General features: G+C 38.0%; 1 protein-coding gene across 1 annotated transcript in view; it reads right to left on the bottom strand.

Moving 5' to 3' along the window:
* The window catches only part of ROBO2 (roundabout, axon guidance receptor, homolog 2 (Drosophila)), a gene marked incomplete at its 3' end in the record, with an annotated part of 135709 nt that overhangs the window by 78843 nt on the left and 38801 nt on the right, over positions 1-18065 (bottom strand). Inside the window, exons 6-8 of the mRNA XM_010285434.1 lie at positions 11459-11583; positions 6701-6872; positions 181-386 (exon numbers count right to left, since the gene is read on the bottom strand). Of these exons, the coding sequence (XP_010283736.1) occupies positions 181-386; positions 6701-6872; positions 11459-11583 (503 nt within the window). The remainder of the gene's footprint in view (positions 1-180; positions 387-6700; positions 6873-11458; positions 11584-18065) is intronic.

Below are 18065 nucleotides of genomic sequence, written 5' to 3'. Positions count from 1 at the left end.
ACACAACGTCAAAGAATTAAATAGGATGTGGACTTGGTGAGAATTTCACAGTAAATGAGGCAATTAAGTTAATTTTGAAGACAACAGACAGCAAGACAGCAGAGCGGCCTGATACACACACCAACAGCCCAAGAGTAGCCATGTACCACTTGCAGCACTTGTTTTGCTATCGCTACTCACCCGCAGAGTTTTAATCTGAAGCGTCCCCTGATCCTGTATAGATGTTCGAGGGTCTCTGCCCAGGAAGGTGAATCCTTCTTTTAACCAGCTGATGACAGGAGGGGGGTCCCCTGTTGCCTTGCACTTCAGCAAAGCTGTCCCATCCACTGCCAGTGTCTGATTGACCGGCCCCTGGAGGATGATGGGTGGAGGCCTATCTGTCAAGACTAAACAGTGACACACACATTGGCATCCACCCCTTTAATGATCCTCTGCTGCAGTTAGCCCTTTCCTTGACACAGTACCAATTTTAACAGACTGGCTTAAGTTAGCCTCTAAAAGGCTAAAAAAAATTATTTCTGGAATACCCACTGATACATGTTAACAATTAACTGGTATATTTGAAAAGTGTTTTTGTAAGAATTTTATCTCACCACTGTGAGATGACACCTAGACATATAAACTTTTGTTGGCAAAGATCATCAGACTCATTTGATTAAGACAGGATGAAAATTAAGACCTTGATCCAGAAAAGAATTGAGTTATATCTCTTATGACAATTTAGGAAAGCTCTTAAAACAGATGTTTAATGTGACATCAAAATGTGATGAATTGCTTACCTGGTTTAGGACCTAAAAGAGAAAAGCTGTTGAAGTTCAAAGTGAAACACCATAGCCATTCTAGCATGGGTACCAACCACATCCCCCATTAATGCTCAACTTGCAAGTTTTCATCAGCAAAAATACCTAACAATAATACAAAACATTTTCATAATCTGAGTGATCTAAATGACTGTACCACTCTGTCCAGCAGAGAAAAATTCAAACTCAGTCAAGCCACTTAACAGCTTACTTATCAAATCATTTAATCACCTGTTAAAGCCATGAACTTGCTTTTTCCTCCCCTTAATAATTTACATTTGTATGTGTGAAATAATGCTTAAAGGACTCTGTAACTAGTGAGCAAGGGCATGGCTGGGTATAAACCTCATTCCATGACCAGTGGGATATCTTGAAGTTGAGGTAGAATGCTTGTGTTCACTTTTCTTGAAAGACCTACTTTTCATAAATAATTCTGCTGTTTACCTATTCTCCGAGTCCTCTGTTAAGCAGCAAAAGATGAGTCTCTGTTTCTGAAGACTGTGTTTATACAACGTGAATGTGAATTTCTCGAATATAAACAAGGCTATGACTCCTGCATGAAATCAGTCTAACAGGACCAAGAATTTATTTTTATTTACCTGCCACACTGCTGCTGTTTTAAATCTTTGAACAGCTGAACAATTATAGGATTCTTATTAAATGTTCTAACAGGCAGAATTAGCTCTTAAACCAGTGTAAGACAGCCTGCCTCCACTGATGTCAATTGAGTTTGAATCGTTTATTTTAGCTGAGAATCTGGTTCATTATAGTCCATACACAACACCTGACTAACGATGAAGTGAAAATAAATTATTGTGAAGGAATATGGTTTCTGTTGTATTTGAGCTGTTTTAGATGCAAACCTCTGGAAGCTTCAACAGATCGCAAGCACTTTCATTACATTATTTAATAAATAAAAAATATTAGGGAGATGTTAGTGGTACATTTTCTACTTAAAATAATCGTTTCTGAAATTGTAATGTTGCAAAAATACTACCTATGTTCTTCTGTTAGCAAGATACACAAAGGATAGAATCATCAGTATTAGTAGCACCTTGGGGTGTGAGTCACAATTATTGAAATTGAAACTGAAAATAGAAAGTCAATACACATTCTTTACTAACACCAGAACGTGAAAGCTGATTTGGAAATTCCGAAATATCACCCACTGAATGCAGAGATAGGACAGGAAACTCTATATTACAAGAAAAGAGAAAATGTAATGCATTTTCACCTTGGTATGAAATTTTATCTCATTAAGGTTCCTTATGACTACACAGTTCAGCCATTTGGTGAAATAAAAATTGATCTCAGCTTGCACGTACTATCAACATACCTGCAGCACGAGTATATTCAAATGAAAACTTAGCTGTGTATGTTTTCATTTATATTTAATGTAAAACAGCAAATCCCAGTTTTCTAGGTAGCTAAAAATTAAGGAAAAGTAATTACTTAAATTGCTAACTATTCCATTGCAGTTATTTGCTGCATCTAATTGCCTTTCCTATGTGTAGCAATGTAGGTATTTTTAAAACCTACTGCAGTACAGATATTGTTCTTTGGCATGTAATTAGTTTTTTTACAGCCCAAATGAGGAGCTCATAATCCTTTAAATAGCTCTGATCAATAGTGTAATTGAAAGTCTCCTGGCCAGAAGGAATCTTCATTTTCAAGGGTGTTATGGGTGAAAGACCACTACAGGTTTCCATGACACTAAGGCTAAAGGTTAAATGAACACTTAGGGTTTCCACTGATCTGTGAACGACTGTATTGTCTTCACAACTATGACTTGTAAATCTTCTCTAAAACGTGTATAAGTGCCTAGTATTCCTACTACACAGGTCTCGGAAAAGGATTCAAAACTCAGAGGTTTAAAAACATATATCATAAGCATTATGAAGAACAGAGAGATAATGAAAAATATTCACAAAAAGGTTGGGGGATTTGTTAGTTTCTCTTACAACGTTTTAATTTTTTATTTAAATTTTACATTGTTTTCTCCTAGCAGGAAACTTTTATATCCATTCTACAGAAACATTTTGTGTGGCTAAAATATATTTGCATAGTAGAAGAGAAATTTATTTCAAAATTGATTTAGTTTTAAAAAATGGGCTTGAAACTATTTGTCAGCAACCATATATTCACATATTCTGGTAACTGAAAAACTACCAGATTCCTTTTGTGAAAAAGTGCAGCTTAAATTTTGAGCAGAGTATCAGAAAAGAACATATTTATTTGTTAATGAACAGTTTATTCACTACAAATGCAATTTGGATCAACCAAAACCATGCTTAAATTTGGGTGGAATTTGATCAAATTACAACAGGAAATTGAAATAAGAGGATAACAAAATGAAGTCTTTAGTTTGGCACTTCCAAAATCAACATTTCGAAAGTTTTCCTGGTGAATTAATGGGGTAAATCAGACCCAAGTCACGAAATTCTCATGATGAACACTAGCATGATAGGGCAGGGTGCTCTCCTGAGAGGTGGAAAAGCAGAAACCAACCCTTCCTCTGTCTTTTTTGCAGAAGAGCTTCAGAGGAGGCTGTGAAGTTGTTCTGAACCTCTCCTATTTGAAGCTGTCATGCTTCCTATAAAACATGTAGCATATATTTTATCACGGACAGGAATCATGGCATCCAGATTTGCAGATGAGTAAACTGTGAGTGATATTAAATTCTTCCGGGAGGATTTGAGAGAAACATATCCCAGAATATTCAATAGAACTATAGTCAAAAAATCGCAAAGGGGCTTGGGAAAAATGCCTTAAGTGTCTATTCCAAATCAGGGGAGAGGGAGCTGTTGAGGTATGCTGCCAACTCCTTTTATCTTTTTCTTTTTTTTTTTTTTTGACATCTGTTATGAATTCTCCTTATAGGTCCAGCTTTTTGCTTTCATTCAAAAGCCCAGAAATGTGATCTTTTTAATTAACTGAATACCCCAAAACATTTCATTCATATGTTGCCATCCCCTGGGGGAGGTTAAGCTTACTCCTCCATTCCAATATTCATCCTAAACCGCAACTTCTGGGTAAACTAGCATTGGTAGGCTGATTCTACAGTTGAACATGCAGTGGTCAAAATTTTTATTAATAAATATAAATAATGACTAGACTAGGAGAAATTGAGATCTTCTCCAAAATACTCTGTGCATGATGGATAGATTTATGGAATAAATTACTAATTGTAAACTAATTTTTTTATCTTGAGCATAGACATAGTTAGCTGGAAGCGTTTGGTTTATTCGCATGATCTGTCATTTTAAGACTGTAAGCTGCATATTCACTTCCTGAGTTTGAAAGGATTGCTAAGATTGTCTCAATTTTTAAAATGATTTTTCTTTTCCAGATGAGTGTTCAGACAGTGGATTATGTGATAGCCTTTCAAGAAAATAAAAGATTTGAATTTCAAATACACTGAAGGCACTTAGCACAGTCCATAATCAGCAAAATTATCACTCAACTCAGCACATTTCATCACAGCTAGTAATCTCTTCTCATGTGAACACTTGAGTTAAAAATATTTCCAGTAAAGACTTGTAAGTGCAAAAATGTAACAACTGAAATAGTTCTATATATGGTATAATTAAGCACTTGTTTTTCTGCACGACATATGTTTTCATTCTGTATTGGAACTTCAATTGGATCTAAATTACTCTGGATCAAACAAAAATGTGTTCAAAATGAAAAAGATGGCTTGCCACTATTATTAAATCATTAACCAAACAGAAAAATTTTGGGCTATGAAGTAAAACTGAAATCACCAGCCAAAAGCTAGAACACTAATGCTTAAGCATATAGCTAGCACGCACAGTGTTTATCTTTTATTATACTTTAAAACCATTAAATTAGATTTCCCTACTGATAAAAATCATTAGCTTCCATAACTTCTGCTCAGCATCAACTGAAACAGATTATTTAGACATTTATAGTTAACTTCCTAACCGAAAGCAATTAAAAAATATCTGTGATCTAATGGTACATTTATTTATATAAACTCAGTTCCACAATATTGTTCTGGCATTTTGCTCCTGACCTCACCTGCCCTTTGACTCAAGGATGAAATGGTATTTCTATAAAGCAACCTTGTATTATTTCATAATGATCATGCTGACAGTGGGTTCTGGAAAGCGTTTGAAGAACGCAGGCCTTGCATTCCTTGAGCAGCAGAGCCACTAGCTAACGCTTTCTCCAGCAATGTGGAACGCACACCGCCTTCAATCAGAATTAATTGTAGTTGAGTTTGTATTTTAGCAGGGACACCTTTGTGAGCTTGCTGGTGACTTGTTAAATAAACTATCAAAAATTCCAAGGAGGTCATTAAGATTTTTTATTTTTCCCCCCACGTAAGATGGACCACAAGCCTTGTCTGTCAAAAGGAAAAATTTCTCATCACTAATATCCTTGAACCTGATTTGATCCTTTCAGCCCCTGTTGCAGTAAATCTGTACAGCATCAGCAGGTGCAACCATTAACGGGTCAATGTCGTTTTAGCCAATGTTTGTGTTCTATTTATTCCAATCGCAGTCATGGCACTGAATCAGGCAGTGCTATGGACAGATATTAAAAAATACTGCCTTTCCATTAATTTTAAATGACCTTTTAATCTACATTTAAATTTGAATTGAATGAAAATGCATCATTTTGTCATAGACCATGAGAGAAAGGACTTAAAGAGACTGAAGAGCAAAGGTTAGCCTTTGGTCTCCAGAAACTGCTTTGCAGAAAAGCACTGTGCTTGTAAAGATGCAAGGGTAAGGCAGAAATTCTCGCCCTTTGTCATAAAAATATAGACAGCTTTTGGAAAACAAAGAAAAGGCATCAAATTAATGCTCAAACCTCTATAACACGAGCCTGAACCTCTCTACCTGTCACTTGTGATGAATATGCTCTTGTGAAAAGCCAGATTATTCAGAATTAGACATCTTTTCAAACTTTCATGGTGCAGGCAGGTCTCTAAGGGAACAGTAAAAGTAGACCTCTGCATATAACAACAGTTTTAACAGCAAAAATTCATCAAAATCTGTCAGGAGATATTTAATGAGTCAGTTAAGATAAGGAATAATGATGCCAAGGAATGCAACAATCTCCTAGTATAAGAGGAATTCTGTTGTTTTCTTCACTAACATTGAAGGATGTAAACTGCCTTCTATACACAATGGGATGAAAGAGGGGTATCAGTAGGATTCCTGACATATGAAAAGGATTCATGATTGTAGATGGAGTTGAGTAAACTTCAAGGCAGGATAACTTTCAAACCCCAAATTTTGAAATGGTAAGCATCAAGACAGATCACGTAGTGTTTTTCTTTTCCTTTTCTTAAAACCTTGCTTATGTATTTACATGTCTCTCTTCACATCTAAGAATACTGAGAAATTCTTAGAACACAGCTCTGAGGTAAGGAAATATCTTGGTGCCTTATTGCCACAGAGGCTAAAGTGCTACATGTTGTAGTAAGTTCAGCTGTGTTGATTTAATTGAGCTAACTAGTTGCCTAAGATAATCCTGAAGACTGGGACGGAGGTGGGAATTGAGCCTGATTTTTCTGCACCCCAGTTCACTGCTTTAATCACAAACCTGTTGACTCTTCACAGTATTTTTTGCAGGCCTCTCTTAGCTCTAGTGAACTGAGAAACTTGCTTTCTCACCAACCCTACTCTAAGCTGGTTTGTACCTTGTTCATATCATCAAGGAACCTCCAGAAAGAAAACAAAAGGCAAACTAGACTTTGATGCCTTTTTGATACCATCGAGAATTGCACAGAGACCCTTTTTTCATTGTGTTTTCTGCAGAAACTTGTCTGTTTAGTTGTATGAATTATGTGATCTCATATGCCTTTATTTACACTACTTTTAAAATACTTTTGACAGGAAAAAACAATAGGAATTTCTATAGCTCACCATCAGTAACCTCCAGCTGAGCCTTTGCTAAAATGCTTCCAGCAACGGTCAGTGCTTGACAAATGTAGTAGCCTGCATCAGACCGCTGAATGTTGGTAATAGTGAGGTCTCCAGTTGGTGACACTGAATACCTGCTGTTGGGTTGGAGGGGCTGGTTCGGGAACAGTAGATTCTGCAAAGACAATTCATTTCACAACAATTCAAAACACAGAAGTACCACTTTTCCCTCAGCTAGAGGGACAATGATTTTTCATTAAAAGTACTATATATAAACTAGAAGAAAAAGTAAGTGTGGTTATGACTTTATGAACATATAGAGTTAGCTTTCCCTGCCTTGGGCAACTTTCAGTTTAAATTAGAAACAGCCCTTTGACAGCACACAGTGGTGTGTTCTGGCTGGGGGTCTAGGCGGGGAGAAATTTTCCAACAATAGCACTTGAGTGATTTGTATTTGTGACACATTCATCTTCATTCTGAATTTATTCGTAATAATGTACTTAGTTGGCTGTCAAACCAGGAGGTCACAATACTACAGTAAACATTAGAAAACTAGCAGAAAGAATTGAATTCCGGCGACTTGAGGGAGCATAGCACTATTGTTTGGCTGTGAATATGTTCTGGGCAACGGAGAAAGTAAGAGCATGGCACAGAAGGAAAGCTGGGAGGAAGATACAAATAGGTCATAAAGTAGGAGAAGCTGGCAGAGCACGAGATCTTAAAGGAGAAGTAAAAGGAAATTAAAACTGAGATATACCAAAGGAGAAAAGCAGCATGGAGCCTTGAGGGTGAAGAGAAAGGGTATAAATCTGATGTGGAAATCATCAGAGAGAAAAAAAAATCATGCAGGATAAGACATCAGTTAGCACAAAACAGGGAGATTAGCTTTTGCCTTTAGGCTGGATTGGTGAAAAGAAAGATGTTAATAAGAGTAACTGGAATGGATACAGCAGTCACTGCATATGGTGACTGAATGAATCAATAGTACAGAAAAGGACGGAAAAGCTTTTAGTGGCTGTGTTTTCAAGGAAAAACTCATACCACCCGGCACAGCTCCTTATGTGAATAAAAAAGAACAGGAAAAGGGAGGCAATGTGAACAGAAAGGTCATCAGCATTGTCCAATGAGACAGAAAGAGGAATAGATTAAACAATAATTAAACAACAGTAATTCCAGTCTGGCTTTTATGTCAACTCAACAAGCCTCTCTGAAGAATACAATTGTTTGTATCCGGACTATCCCAACACACTGTTACCATGTTGTGATAAGCTTTCAGTCACTACTGCAGCTCTGTATAGCTCTGCTGTGCTTTCTCACGATGACTCCCTACTAACTTTTAAGCTTGACTTTATGGGCTAAAAAGAAAATCTAAAAGTATAGAGTAGGGTATTGAATTAATTTTCTGTAGATCTGCTTCTTCTGCAGTAGACCTTAATGGTTTACAAAAAGTGATTTGGAACTGGCAAGCAACAAACTTGGATTTAAAAAAATACTGCTTTGAAGTGAAACTCTCACCTTTATTTCTCTGCTTTTGGCAATAAAAGGAGAGAGATAAGCCTTAAATAAGATTCAATACTCCAGATATCCTTATAACTGTATTAACCTACTAGGCTACTTGTCACGCTAGCGCGAGTCTTTCCCCTTACCCGCTTTCAATGTCAATGTTCAAGAAATTTTTCACAGCAAATTTTTCCTCAAAAATCAATATGTACCCAGTAAACATGTCAGATTCAATAAGAAAAAAAGTGTGAAAATTCTGAAACAATTTCAGGTTACAGGGCTAAGTGGGTCTCGAAAAAATTGCCCTGTTTTCTGAATTGCCTTGAAACTTTCAGAATAGCCTCTGCTTGGCACAGATGCCTACTGAATGCAGGTATTATGAAAACTCCACTACATTTTATGAGAAAGCAGAGAATCTTGATATGGCTGAGCTTGACTCCATTTATCACTTATAATACAATGTGTAAAAAGAAACACAACTTAAAAGACAAAGCGAAGATCAAGTTCTGAATTCTTAAGATGAAAAAGATCCAGAATCCTCTTCATCACTGCATTAGAAAGGGGAGGTTATCCTTTTTTTTACTTATCTTCAGCACGGGCTTATCTGTTCTTGAGAGGTACCACATCCCAGTGAATATTCCACACTTCAGGAGGAGCTCATCAGTCTCATGACTCCACCCCTCAAAGGCCAGATAACTATGAATTATAACTTGTCCTAAATTACAGTACAACCCCTTTTTAAATATTTTTACAGTTTCACTGGTTTTAATTAGCTGTCGGTTTGCTTATCCGGGCACAATAGTGGCACGCTGGGTTGCAGAGAGGGGAACCAGAGTCATCTGATGTAATAGCACTGAATTTATCTCAAGGAATAATTTAATCTAGAGAGTCTAAAGGTTACACACGCCCTGCCCTGGTGCATTTCATTGGTGGGCTGCTGTTAGGCTCCGGGGAAAAGGCCACCGAGTACAAAGGACCAGCTGTTTATGCACAAGTTGGCACAAAAATTGACTCGGGAGGGAACGGCTCCCCTCCCTTCCAGCTGGTTGGGCTCAAAGGCACAGGATTGAGAAATGGATTCACAATGAAAAATGCCCTGTAATCACTGGAGTGGGCTGACATGACTACATAACATTACTCCGAACACTAACAGTGGTGCTGCAAACGGTTCCTCGAGTAAAAGCAGGATCAAGCGTTGTAAAGCCAAGCAACAACTCATAGCCGGGCATGCAAAGGTAAAAAGTCACGTACGTTCAGCGGACAACGCCCAATTTGGCCAAAAGACCATCCTTCAGATTTGTGTGATGATACACAGCATGTGGAAACTCACCTATTCTATGGCGTCTCTGTTGCAAAATCTGGCAAGTTGTATATTGAGACAGGAATACTAGCCTGTGTTACTTCGCTGATGCTCAATTAAGATTAACATGAGGATGTAGTGAATCACATTGAGCTATGTTTCGAGGTTTGATTATAAACCATGTAGGTATCAATTTCTATGTTGCATTTATTTTGCAAAAAAGACCATTCTAACCCTCAGGGATCTGCTTCTCAATATGGTAATTAATTTTCCAGGTTTGTAATTAAACAGCTTCAACATGGTACAATCAGTAGGTAATAACATTCAATTAAAGACACAAGATGCATTTTCACCTTAAAATGTTTTTACCCTTGAAGTGATACGAATGGAAGGGGATAAAATAGAGTATTAACACTTTTCAATTACGCTAAATGACTTTAATCCTGCAAATGATGTCCTACTTTAATTAGAAGCTCTTCTCTTTATTACAGCATGATGGATGTCCACTTTATTAGATTCAAGTGTGACACTATAAGCTCACTTTACATAAACATTACCATGTTATTAAAATGCTCTACAAGGAAGGGTTTTGAAATGTTTGCTAGCACATCAGTACTTCCTACTTTAATTTCAATATGCCATTCTACTTTCCCCTTGGAACAATTTTCACCTTAGTGAGACTAACAATACTGTGCTTTTCCAGGAACGTGATCCCATGGAGGCTAGATCTAAAGTTCTCTGAATAATACACTGAAAGAAACACACTGAAGACTAAGCTTACACTCATACAAGCTTACACTCATAAAGTAATAGTGCATTTTTGTAAGCACAAAACGCTGTCAGCCTTGGCCCCGTCATTCTGACCTCGTGAGAAGGTGAAGCAGAAGCAGGTGGGGCAGAGTGGGAGATTTGCACTTCCGTTCTTATTTCACTTTTTAGCTGAGCTGGTGCACACAATGCCTCCAGATTAGACAAAAGGCACATCTGCACTGCACAGCCACAGTGTGAATACTTGAATTAACTCACATATTGCCGTACGGGAAAAAGTAGCACAGGGCTCTGAATAGAATAATTCAGCCAATGGAGAAGAGTACGTAGTATAGGTACTATAGTAGCCGTGACAGGCTTCATCGGTCAGCTGCAGAAGGCACTATCCTTGGGCATCCATTTGCCCCTTTTAACCGTTTCTCAGGTGCAAAAAAGAATATGGCACGTAGTTTACAGTGTTCAAACGCTGATGGGAGCTGCACATTGCGCGTGAGAAGGACTGACTTCCGCCGCAATATAGTGCCTATACAGCAACAGCAGTAAAACAATGTTACGATACGACATTCAGATATTAAACTATAGAAGTTAGTAGTGGCCGATGGCAACATTGACTGCTACATCAGAAATTTTGCTTTCAAAAAATGACAGTAAGGATCACGGAAATTTTTCCAAAACCAGATTTGGAAATCTCCTGAGACAATCTTACTGAGGAAAGCATCTGCGTGTTCAAATCCTGTATCTGTATGCACTATGAGAATATGCCAATGTAAATCAGCTTGCTAGATACATATCTGCTTGATCACGTCTAGACAAGTTATGAACTGTAATTACTGACTCTGATTAGTTAAAAATTGAGTCATACCTTTTTTACCTTCGATGTTTGTCTCACCCACCTGTCTGTTGGGGGCTCCAGAATGAAAAGTCTTTAAGATATATACTGTTGCTTTCTATACATTTGTACAGCACCTAGCACAAGTTTCCCCAACTTAAATGGACTTTGAGCTCTTCACAGTATTAATATTTTTAAAAAACATAAAGAAAACTGTTGGTAGAGAATATTGATAGTTTAAAAGACAAATTCCTGTGAAAGATTAAAAGAATCTCTGAAAGGTAATATAAATAATACTCCTAAAAAAATAACAATACAATTATTTAGAAAGGCTTGAAAGACTTATAGGGTGCTTATAACTTACCTGACTTCCTTCTTTTTGCCAGAAAACAGCTGGCTGGGGATTTCCTTTAGTTTCACAAGGAAAAGTCACTGTTCGACCCTGGGCTACAATCTGGTCTCGTGGTCTCACCACAAACTGTGGGGGGGCTACAATGTAAGAAAAAACATGGTGTAAATTTAGGATATTTTGCAAGGGGGAGATGAGGAATATTGAAAGAAAGAGACAACATTATGGAGATTTGTTTTATGCCAGAGGACATAACATCAGAAACATTAATTAGTATAGACAGAACTAATATATAAACAAAAATAACAGCAGCAACAAAAAGAGCAGCAATATCAGTATGTGATATCCCCAGTTGTTAAAAAAAAAGGGAAAGGAATGTTACAATCATATATGCTAGAGTAAATTCTGATGACAATAAATGCTAAGGAGCAGCAGTCAGGTGATGATGCCAGCTCTTGATGTATTATTCTACCTTTTGTCCGGGCAGATGTCAGCACACCCTCTACACTTCACAGAGTTCATTGTTGTGCTGGAGCTATCATGTATCACAAAGTATGAATTGGGATATACAGACTGCTTTTTTCAGTCTGCCCCTCTAGACTTTTAAAAACGATTGAGAAAAGCGAGGAAGGTCTGGATGACAGCAGAAGGACAGAAGTTCAAGAGCTCCCTCACTTCTCTTAGGGGTAGTGTGGTCAAGAATGGAGGGGGAAGGGGGACTTGCTGTAAAAAGAATGGTTGCTAAAACAACACAAACTTAGGAGATCCAGATTTCAGCTTGTGTAAAGACAAGAAAGAAGCAGGAGTTGAAGAGTTTGTGGGCAGCAGTGAGAGGTGAGTAAGAAGGAATAGGTATTCCAGGAGATGAGGAAGAGACAAGGAAAAGAAAAAAGGAGAAAGTGGAGTTAAAACAAGAAAGAAGAACCAGGACTGGCTATGTTTTCAAGTAGATGGGCATTAACAGTGTTCAGACACGGCGGACCAGGAAGCACAGTCAGAAGTGAACAATTTCTGAGAGAGAGGTGTAGTTTTATTGTCTAGGGTATTGATGGAGAACAGAGAGTCAATGTTTAGTGGCAATAAGAAGGGAGAGAAAAGGCATTAACATGCAGAAGGAAAGTGGGAAAGAAACAGTGTTGGAAGATTTGAGAGAAAAACTTGACATCAGCGACTATGTTGAGCATGATGTGATAAAGCAAATGACTCTTCTATGCATGACATGCAAACCTTCCAGTCTTAGTTCAACATTGCAGTTCACTGGAATTGGATTTATACTATTTGACATATCTTAAAAATGCAAGCAGTGTCTCCAAATATTCTCATCAAAAGACTAGCTAACCTTTGGGGCAGGCTGAAGAAGGGGACAAAATAATAATTAAAAAAAGCCACATTAATCTTCTTTTATTCCACTATTGGGACGGTGGTTCTGGAGAGGGATGGTTTAGGAACACTAAAGTTTTAGGTAAACAGAATTTAAGTGTTTTAGAAAACCATATTTTCACCGTTATAATTACAAACTATTTAATTAGGCACGAAGAGTAATCAAGACCCAGCTTCCGATTACACCTGCTGACAGCACGGACGCCAATCTGCTAACTGCATAGAAATGTATGCAGATCTGATTTTTTTGAAATACACTTTACAGTTATCTCATGAGGTACTTCCCAAGGCTTTACAAATCAGCAGGAGTCTAAAGAGGACCAGTTGAATAACACTGGTTTAATGCATTCTTAAAACAAGAACTGCAAAGCACTTAATAAACATGAATCACCATAAACTTAGAAGGCAGAAGGAGAGGACAAGACGAGGAGTCTTCCTTCTGCCTCACACTCCTAAGCACAGGTTTTGGCTTTTCTAGAGAGAGAAGTGTCCACCTCTTCCCCGGGCCTCAGCAGGTGTTAGTCTTCTGAAAGGACAGGGACGAAGGGCTAGGTACCCTGCTGCTGCCTGTTTATACCCATGTGTTTTGAGGTTTCTATAAGAGCATAGGTGTTGCTACACATACTCTAGGACCTGAACTCATCCTGTACAATTCCTAAAGTGCTGGACTGCAGCAAGTTACTTGTTTTTCCCTCACCTTGTTTTACCTAGCGTATCTGTATGCGATCCCTACAGGTGTCAGAAAGCAGTATCGTGGTAATAAGCACATGTGTTTGTTCGTTCAATCATATGGGAAAGGAAAAAGAGAAAGACCTTTAAGCTGTGAACCAGAAATCTCCTTTCCTATAGGCACACCTGACACTAAGGTATCTCTACAGCTCTGACCACCCACTTAATAAAGGTCACTGAATTAGTTCACTATCTGCTGCTCAGCCATAGAAGTTCATTGCCCAGGATATTAATATAGAATCAATAGCAACCTCAGGCAGCTGGGAGAACAGAAACCCTCTCACCTTATCTGCATTTGACAGGAACTACGCATCAGTCCTATGTCTATGCTGCATCATGGGTGGTCTCAAGACCATAATCTTTCTATCGTGACAATAAGAACCTGGTGGCAGGACACCACGCCCTAGATCATACCTAAGCATGATCGATGCTTAAGATTGTTGGGATCACCCTGCACGGCTCGACCTTAAGGAGAAGGAGCTGTGGCATTGAGAAACTGGTAAACAGCTGGACACCTGCAGGGCTCGGCCTTGAGGAGAAGGAGCTGTGGTAAACAACTAAGAGGAAGCAAAGGAGCGCGTGGACAGCTGCAGGCAGCGAATCCTGACTGTGGAGAAGCGCGTGGGCTGTGTGTGGTAACCAACCAGGATGTATTTTGTGGCGCGTGAAAGAGCTGTAACTGCATAAAAAACGGACACTTGTAGCAATAAAGGTCTTTGGCCTGAAACCCCGTCAGAGTCCGTGCCCTGTTACTCCACATAAGATGACGTTGCGGGCATGCTCGGTGTACTGGGGGTACGTTACGCAGACGGTAGTCTGACACAGCTCAACAGAAGAAGGACATGTTATTTCCATAAACCCATCTTTCAAATCAAATATCCGAATAAATGCAAGGTAGGTAAGTTTAAGGGTTCATCTGAAACATTCTCACACACACAAGTCTGTACTGTAATTCAGTAATTCAAAGCTCTGAGCAAATGTAATAGCACTGAACTTGTTGCTGTAGCAGACTTTCCAAGGACAAAATTAAGATAATTTGGTAGTCAAGGAACAATGGGAGATAAAACTCCGAGTTTCTAGTTTTTGACCTACCCCTAACTTTGAACATCTCTCACTTTCCTAAGAGAAGAAAACTGATCTTTGCTTTTGCAAAAAGAGACAAGGAAAAGAATTGAGAATTAAGACTGTAGCTCAGTCCAGATAATCCAAATGACATTGATTGACACTGTTTTTCTGTTCTCTCCCTGCCACACACCAAGTGCTCTCCAGCATTTGCTACACCAGGTGAACAGAAGGTCCGTGGCCTCATAGCTACTAGTTTAGACATCCTAAAGACTCTGGTAAACAGTGAGGTATGGTTATGCAAGGATATCTTTTCTAGCTTTTCTTTGCAGCCATAATTGCTAGAAATTCACTAGAAAAATAAATAAATTAATCAGAGCTTTTATTTAAATATAGTATCTTGATCTCAGAAGGAGCTGAGTTTCATTGGTCACTATGTTAATTAGAGTATAAAACCAATGCCTTCAGCCATACTATTTAATATAATAATTTTAAAGAACATGAAAAACATCACTTTGGAAAAATAAAAGCTTGCATGTGTTTTTTTGATTTATTCAAAGAAGGAGTTTTATAATGAAGGAAACCCCCATTTTCTTCCAGTTTGTTGTCATATTCAGCTATAGGTCTGTTTATAGACAGCCTCTGATAAAAATTACCTTGTTTACAGCATTTAAACAATATTTTCACCATATCAGTTTCCAGTTGAATAATGCAAACTGGCAATTGAAAGTAACAGTTAATAATTGCAGGAGTAATTCTTGGTCAAGTACAACTACCAAAGCAGTAAGCCTGGCATTTTCCCCAGAGAATGCAACACGACCCTGCTCAGAGACAGTAAAGCTTCTTTGACAGAACAAGCACTTGGTCTCTTCAATTTTCCTAAAAAGAGAGCTCATTCTCTTCATATATAGATGCTGTTTATAAAGATAGATAAATATTATTACTCCCATTTTGCAGAAAGGTTAACTGAGATCACGACTTCCTCAAAGCTCAGCTTCAGTGGAACATTTGACAAAACCTAATTCAAGCCATTATTGCTTCTCTCAAAGTAGGTGGATTTTTAAAACATTCTGAAAAGGTTCAGTTAAAGAAATAACAGCAGGCTTGATATGCTTCAGCTGTTAAAGTTATGTGGTACTTTAATACTTAATTCAAGCTAACATTAAGGTCATTAGAAGAATCTGTTGAAGAAACTGTTATGAAGCAGCAAACAGTGTTGTGCCTATCAAACTATTACCCTTTCCTGTTTCAGATGTAACATTAACTGGACTGGAATAAACAGAGTGGAAAAACTCTTGCTTAATTGAAATTTGAGAGTCAAAGACAATGGCTCTAAAAGGAAATATATTGCTTGAATTCCAGGGGACTAGACAAAAATATGAAAAAAGAACAATTAAGACTACAGACCTACTATACTTCTATTGAAACTTCTTTTCTTTTTTTTTTTTTTTTGAGAAATTTAAATAGTATACAGTAAATTAGATTTGATTTCTGGCAAATTATGCTTTGATACTGCATTCAGCAAGCACTGGCTTCAATCAATGTCACGACAAAGCTCTGTTATGCTAATAGCCGCTTGTGAGGCTGAGCGGGATGATATGGAAATCAGATGGTTGAACATGAATAAAAAGCATAGGCCATGTACGAGGGGGCTTTGAGAAGAGGGGATGGGGGGACCCTAAGGTTAATCACATCATGTTCAGAACTGTTTTTACAGCACAGAACAGTATCCTACTGCAGGAATTAAAATGGAGAGAGAGCGTGAGCAGTAGTGAGCATGAATTATGTTCAAAATGGGAAGAGTACGTTCTGTTGCACTCTTTCTAGATGTCATTTTATGCATGACTGAATGGATCTTTTATTCTATTAGTAAAGGTATACGAAGGTAGCCTCTGCTCAAGTGTTAAAGAGCTGTAGAAAAAAAAAAGAAGAAACAAATACTGCAAATTATTTCAAAAGGATTTCTCAACTCTCCGTCAATCTTGATAGTCAGCAGAATTTCTGAACTGATAGGATGGATTGCATTTTTTTCCCAGTAGTATTACTGAATACTAAAGGTTATGCCGAGTCACCAGGAGCTGAAAAAGCTGCTAAGGTAGAGAAGCTTGACTGAGACGGTGAGTTCATCCCTCCTAGGTTAACTCTGGTCACCTGGTAAGAAACGTGGCAGAAGACTCGGAAGGGGAGGCGAAAATTACCACAGAAAAATGTGAATGTATAGCAAAAAGTACACTGATCCTACATTAAGTATTAGCAACATGTTCTTCCAGTGACACAGTTTTCTAAGCTGATCTTGTGATTTGTGGTTCACATTGAATTCAGTGATGCTAAGGGAATTTTATTATCATAACTAACTTGCTCACAGCACCTCCCTCAGCCCACATGCCCTGGGGTGCGTACATTATATCGCTGTGATTGTAATTAAAAATAGATTTTGTAGCAAGTTTTAGTCCAGTTTTGCTGGAAGATATGGAATTGTAACCACAGCAACTAATATCAGTGGGATTTTTGTTGTTGTTTGTTTTCTTTCTAAACATCCTCAATTACCTAAGGCTGCCACTATGAGACTCATTTTACATAACCCAAACATTTTTTCAGATAATGAAAACTTTAGTAAACTTTTAATTACATGTACTTAGATAAAATGTCCTCACATACCGTAGCATATGAGGCTTTATTCAAAGCTCATTGAAGTTGGTACAAATACTCCTATTGGCTTATGTGGTCTTTGGATCAGACTCATTGAAAAAATAACATATTACAGGAAAAGAGTGACAGCAAAAAATATCAAAGGGCTTAAATTACAGATTTGACAACCATTAATTGCAACTAATTTCAGTCGACAGTGAACTGCAAATGCAATTCATTGTGAGGATTACTTAGGCAAGCTGAAGTGATAAAGATGAGTGCTTCACTTTAAACTGGAATTGTTTATTATCCATAAACATACTTCTGTGACTGGTTCAAAGAGGATAAGGGGAAAGATGTAAAGCAAAACTCAGATAATGCTCACTGATAGGGGATAAAGCTTTGAGAAGCAAGCAGAAAGCACCAAGATTCTTTAAGACGCAGCTCTGCTTCAGCAGAGAAGAGACAGCAGAGCAACCTAATATTCCCATCTACAGTCTTTTTCATCATTGTACATTTGCAGCAATAAACTAATTTCATAATAACCCTTTAGAACAATCAAAGTTACACCTGGTACAATACTCAGTAGCTCTGCCTGGAAGTAAGAGAGTCAGTTAGGGTGATAAGATAATGGCGCTTACCCTGAATTGCCTTCCGACTTCAGGAACCCCATCAACATCATACTCTTCTTTTGCAAAGCCCTCACAGACTTGAAACTGGATATCTCAATGCTCATCCCAAGCCCTTATCACAGCGAAAATATTAATGTGGCTGCTTCAGCTGATCTTCAATACGTATGCATACTTTAAAAGATCAAACCCAG

The sequence above is a fragment of the Phaethon lepturus genome, unplaced genomic scaffold (genome assembly GCF_000687285.1).
Source record: "Phaethon lepturus isolate BGI_N335 unplaced genomic scaffold, ASM68728v1 scaffold12414, whole genome shotgun sequence".
NCBI lineage: Eukaryota > Metazoa > Chordata > Aves > Phaethontiformes > Phaethontidae > Phaethon > Phaethon lepturus.
The sequence above is the reverse complement of the archived record's forward strand: the minus strand, read 5'-3'. Positions and strand labels throughout refer to the sequence as shown.